Source organism: Nuphar pumila, chromosome 4, assembly GCF_984573655.1.
Source record: "Nuphar pumila chromosome 4, dmNupPumi1.hap1.1, whole genome shotgun sequence".
NCBI classification, from domain to species: domain Eukaryota; kingdom Viridiplantae; phylum Streptophyta; class Magnoliopsida; order Nymphaeales; family Nymphaeaceae; genus Nuphar; species Nuphar pumila.
In genome coordinates, this window is record NC_143252.1 from 107108709 (window position 1) to 107114662 (window position 5954).

Sequence of the window (5954 nt, forward strand, 5' to 3'; positions counted from 1 at the left end):
AACTCCATTGCTGATCCGTTAGAGATCATTGTGGCCTTGTTTTACAGAGGATCTCATCCGTTAATGAGAAAAGAGAGCCCACTCTCTTCTTAATGGGTGAAATCATCTCTTTGAGGACCTTATCCAGAGATGAAGCATGCTTTATTCTATAGATAAGCTCAGTTTGTGAAATGATTTGTATTTTACGCTGGGTTATTAGCTACTCAGGAAGGCACAAGACTTCAGCTTAATTTTTCTATTTAAGGAAGAGAAGGTTACTCATCAAACACAGTGTGAAATCAAGTGAGTGCACCAACTCCTCCTTTTGAAGCAAGCCATAAATAATCTTCACCCACTTTGCAAATCCTTCAGTAGTATTGGCTTTGCAATATTCAGAAAATTCATTTGAGGTATATTCTCTTCATCGATCAGACTACAAACTATTACTCTGAGCACATCTCAACAAAATGGTGTGGCTGAAAAATTTAATAAGACTTTTCTTGATATGGTTAGATGTATATTATATAACGCTTCATTACCCAAAGTATTTTGGGGAGAAATAATGCATACGACAACTTACATTTTAAACAGGGTTCCATGTAAAGTTATTGTCTGAACCTCTTATGAGTCATGGACAAGAAGAAAACCTAGTCTAAGTCATCTTCATAGATGGAGTTCTATAGCTCATATAAAAGTTATAGAGCGATCAAGAGATAAACTCGACACCAGATCTATAAGTTATATTTTTATTGTATATTCCAAAAGATCTAAAGGCTATAGGTTTTACTGCCCAGATAAGGGTTTAATCGAACGTAGAGATGCAATCTTCTTAAAAGATCAAAATATGAAAAAAGTTATTCTAGAAATAAATGGAGATGATCCTCTTAATCTACAGTATGATTCTGATGACATGAAAGAACCTATAAGTAACGGCAAACCTTTTGAAATCATTCATTCTTCTTGTTCTCAACAGTCTCGGGTTAGATACAAAAGGTCTAGAGTTCCTCTGTTTTACTTAGATGACTGTTATGTATATCTACTGGAGGAACTATGTTATGATTTAGACATGAATGACATAGAAGATAACCTATCATATAGTGAGGCAATAAATTCACGTGAGTCAACAAACTAGGTAAAAGCCATAGACGAGAAAATTGAGTTCAATAAGAAAAACCAAGTCTGAGAATTGACTGATTTACTTGAGAAAAAGAAAGTCTTCGGATGTAAATGGATATTAAAGAAGAAATTCAAGTCCAATGATAGCATTGATAAATTTAAAGCAAGATTGGTTGCTAATGGTTTTTCTCAAAAAGAATGATTAGATTATGTTGACACATATTTGTCTGTTACAAAATTGATTCGATAAAGATAATTCTTGCGATAGTAGCTCACTATGACCTATATCTATATCAAATGAATGTTAAAATTGTTTTTCTTAATAGTGAGCTTAAGAAAACTATTTTTATAAAGAAACCTGAAGGCTATATAATAAAAGACAAAGAAGATAAAATATATAGGTTAAAAAAATCTCTATACAAACTCAAGCAATCACCATGTCAGTGATACTTAAAGTTTCATAAAGCTATTACGTCATTAGGGTTTGTGGCAAATAAGTTTGACCACTGTATTTATGTCTGAAAAAAGTAGGAGTAAATTTGTTATTCTCTCACTATATGTGGATGACATTCTTGTGATTGGAAATGACAATAATATGATTGTCAAAACCAAGTCATGGTTAAATTCACAGTTCGAAATGAAAGACATGGGAGAAGCATCCAATATTCTTAGAATTAAAATTTCTTAAGATAGAAGTTCCAAACTTTTAAGCTTAAGTCAAGAAAGATATTTAAATCATATACTTAAAAAATTTAAAATGAGTGATTGTAAGATAGTTAGAATACATGTAGTTAAAGGTGTCAAGTTGAATAAAAATGATATTCTAAGTAATGGACAGGAAAGACTAAGTGTTCCTTATGCTCAAGCTGTCGGAAGCTTGATGTATGCTATGCTATGCACTATGCCTGATATTAGCTTTGTTAGCCTCGTTAGTCGCTACCAGAGTAATCTTAGTTGACCACACTAGCAAGCAGTAAAAATAAAGAATATTTTGATATTTAAAAGAGACTATAAACTTGAAACTATGCTTTCAAGTTGATTCTTTAGAATTAACATGATATTCTAATATTGACTTTGCTGGCAGCAGAGATGATAGTAAATTCACCTCTGGATATGTTTTCCTCCTAGGAGGAGGAGCAGTTTCTTGGTCTTATAAAAAATAAGGTTACGTAGCACAGCATACTAAGGAAGCTGAATATATTGCATGCAATGTAGCTATCACATTTGCCGTTTGGATAAGTTGCTTCATTAATGATTTAAAACAAGAAATGGCTAACAGGCCAATCTAGATTTATTGTGATAATCAAGATGTCATCTCTCTTATAAATAGTGGATCTGATAATTCAAAAAGTAAACATATAATGGTAAAATACCATTATGTTTATGATATGATTGAAAGAAATAAAATCAAATCCAACTACTTACCTTCATCTGATATGATTGTTGATCCTTTAACAAACGGTATATTAGAGAAAATGTTCTCAAAACATATATTATATATAGGATTAAGATATGTCTAATAAAGACATGAGTCTGGATGAAAAACTCAAAATATAACTCATTATAGGAATATTGATGCAAGGGAAATACTTCAATAGTGGGAGGCTAAATCCTGCATCTAGTTTTTTTGTTTCACATGTCGAAATGGGAGATGTTGATCTGTTAGAGATCATCATGGAGGATCTCATCCATTAATGAGAGAGGAGGGCCCACTCTCTTCTTAACAGGCAAAACCGTTCTGTTGAGGACCTTATTTAGAGATGAAGCACGCTTCATCCTGTATAAGCTCAAGTTGTGAAATGGTCCGTATTTTATGCTGCCAAGGATGGCACAAGACTCCAGTGTAATCTTTCTATTTAAGGAAGAGAGGGTTACTCACCGAACACACTGTGAAATCAAGTTAGTGCGTCAACCCGTCCTGCCATAAACAATCTTCGTGCTCTCGGCAAGATCCTTCATCCATAAACACAGATCCCAGCTATAGATTACAAACAAGCACTAATTTCACTTGAAAGGCCTTGAGGATATCTCATCCTCAGCCACTGTATTACGCTGCTCTTTTAATTATATTATTTCCTCTAAAAAAATGCATCACGATTTTCTTCTCTAAGTCACACAAGATAATGTCATGGCATTTACCCCTTCCTTTTTTGCACAACAAAAAAATTACCTTGCCATGCTTTTCAATAAAAAAAAAAAGATTTAGATGTTACTTCGGAGCTTTCTTTTCTTTTCTTTTTCCTTTACTGCTGTGGTGAAAACTTATACAAAATTTGGAGTAGGAATGAAAATGAAGGTGGTGATTAGGTCTTTAGGAATGAATTTCTATCTGTGATAGCTAATAGGGGTAGGCTTACCTTTGGTAGTCCAGCTTCGGCCTCTGACACCATCTGTCTCGTCTCATCTTTCTTTGGCTAACCTTTTCGCCTTACCCATCGTGTTTTCCCCATAGCCACAGTCCCTTAAAGATGGTCTTGCATTATTTTCAGAATTCTAATTCAAACTCGTTTAACCAACATCCATTTAGAGCGAGAAATGATCTCATCATTTGACTCAGGATGGATTCCATGCTGCATTCAATCCTATCTGTTCAATCAACGGTTAGGATTGATTCACATTGTCACCTCTGGATGTGGACTGATCCCGGTTGTCCACATAGATGGGATCCTCTTTGACATTTTTAAGGATTGTTGGCTCATAAATGAATCAACTGCAAGCCTTTATAAATGACAAAATGGAAGAAGTACAAAGTTATGACAGAGGCTATTAGCCTATCGTGTTTAAACTGAAAAGGGAGATCTTCCCATTGTGGGAATGCCTTGTCACGATGGATCCATTTGCCCATTTAACTGCAGCACGATAAAAGCACAAAATAAACTCCTAAAAGTGGGTCAACCTGTTTAGTCGTTTTGATAAATCTAGAACAGTGTAGTAATTTCTTTATAACAATTTTTTTTTAAGAACAAAAGTTTAAATTTTCTTCTATAATAATTGAATCCACCATCCAGCTATCCAACTACCGACCCCAGATAACCCCTACACAACATGCTCTCTCTCTATTGTCTGTTTCGTGTTGTAGTTGAGATTTTGATTATTTAATTGTTTTTTTTTTCTTTAAAACTTTGAAGCTAGCACGTAGATGATGCCTTTGTCCTTACTAAGGCAGTTGATTGTTTGAGTTATCCACTATAATATTTGCACATATATCTTGATGATGGCTGCCTGTTTTCTCCTACTGCTAGAGAATCCTATTACATACGGGAGGCGGTATATCCTGTGAGGTACTTTTCTTCTCTTGTTTGTTTCAGTTGGTCTTACTATACATGCAATCCCTGCAGCAAGTCCCCCTTCCAAAAGCAACCATCCATTTTTCTCTTCTGAAAATCTTTTCCCTTATAGCATTTGGGTATAGATCATTACGTACAACCATAGTAACCCAGGCCAAACCCAAACCAGGTTTCATTTAAAAGCAAGAGAGAGAGAGAGTCTTTTGTTACTTTTCTTGTTTCCTTTGCAGAGTTCTCCATTTAGTTGTTTGGGAACTTGCAGTCACATCCTTTTTGTTTTCTTTCTTTTTATTTTTAATCCTTTTTTCCTTTCTCCCCCTTGAATGGTTTTGGAGTCTGGTTGTTGGTCATGAGTAACACCATGAGACCAATAATGAAGGCACTTATCCACCTTGTGTATGATAGAGGCTGAACTTCACCGTACAACAGAGAACACCCTCTCATCTAAAAATTGTGGGTTCTCTTTGATCTTGATACCTTAATTTGGTGGCAAGCTGAGTCCACAACAAAAGCCACCAGTTCATCCAATATGAGGGGTCTTTATCACCTTCATATTGTTGGGTGATCCATAGAGGGTAAAAATTCACCATCCAACCAGACCTATTAAGTACCAACTTGTGTGGGCCACATCCTGCTAGAGTAGAGCCTTTCCTTCAGAGTTGAATCCAAGCCAAGAAATGGAGAGGGTGCAGTTGGGCAAGTGTAAAGCGACCAAGCTGGGCATGCTGTTGAGGGGCCTAGCAAAGATCCCACTTGGCCCGGGGATCCCAAAGTGGGCTCGGTCGGTAGAGAGTGGTGGGCGCGGTCGCAGCAGGAGCAGGGTGGCTCCCGAGGGCTGCTTCTCGGTGTACGTGGGTCCGGAGAGGGAGCGGTTCGTGGTGAGGGCGGAGCACGCAAACCACCCGCTCTTCCGGATGCTGCTGGAGGAGGCCGAGTCGGAGTACGGCTTCTGCAGCGGTGGCCCTCTCGCCCTGCCCTGCGACGTCGAGCTGTTCCACCGCGTGCTGTGGGAGATGGACGAGGACGCAGAGAAAGTGGCTCGTCGTGGGTGCGCCTTCCCCACGGTTGGGCTCGCGGAGTACCAGCTTCTCAGCCCCTCCCGTTCCCGAGTCGAATAATCCGATATGATTCGTTCATATTATCGTCTCAGTTTTCCTTAGAAAGCACGGGAAAAAAATGCAAGGGTGTAAGCACACGACGATTCAGTTAAAGTAGGATTGTTCTTATGTGAAAAGTGTATCGCCATCCTCAAATATGTTAGATTTTATATTTGGAAAGGCACGCTTTCGGTTCTTAACTGTGCGAGTTTTTTACCAATGTTTGTCAGTATCGGCCTGTATTGACCGATACTTATTGTATCGCTAGAAAGTCGATACGATACTGACTTGAATCGACTATTTTTTTATATTTTTAATATTATTTTAATGGTTTTAACGTGTGTCACGTTCTGATTGACAGGTAATATTTTTTAATTATTTTTTGGCCGATTCAGAACGAGTATGGGCCGGACACTTGAATCGTTGGCCAGACTATACAGGTCCGATTCCGATACTGACAACATTGGTTTTTACT

At 37.4% G+C, this 5954-nt stretch overlaps 1 protein-coding gene across 1 annotated transcript; it reads left to right on the forward strand.

The window, feature by feature from the left end:
* The first annotated feature begins 4143 nt into the window (after positions 1-4143).
* LOC149840447 (indole-3-acetic acid-induced protein ARG7-like) lies at positions 4144-5716 on the forward strand. Its single transcript, XM_090004434.1, has one exon. The coding sequence runs from the start codon at positions 5060-5062 to the stop codon at positions 5498-5500; it is 441 nt and encodes a 146-aa protein (XP_089860560.1). The 5' UTR covers positions 4144-5059; the 3' UTR covers positions 5501-5716.
* The last annotated feature ends 238 nt before the right edge of the window (positions 5717-5954 follow it).

Bases quoted from the DNA above. Each gene is read 5' to 3' on its own strand.
- LOC149840447 (XM_090004434.1), top strand. From the start codon at position 5,060: ATGGAGAGGGTGCAGTTGGGCAAGTGTAAAGCGACCAAGCTGGGCATG.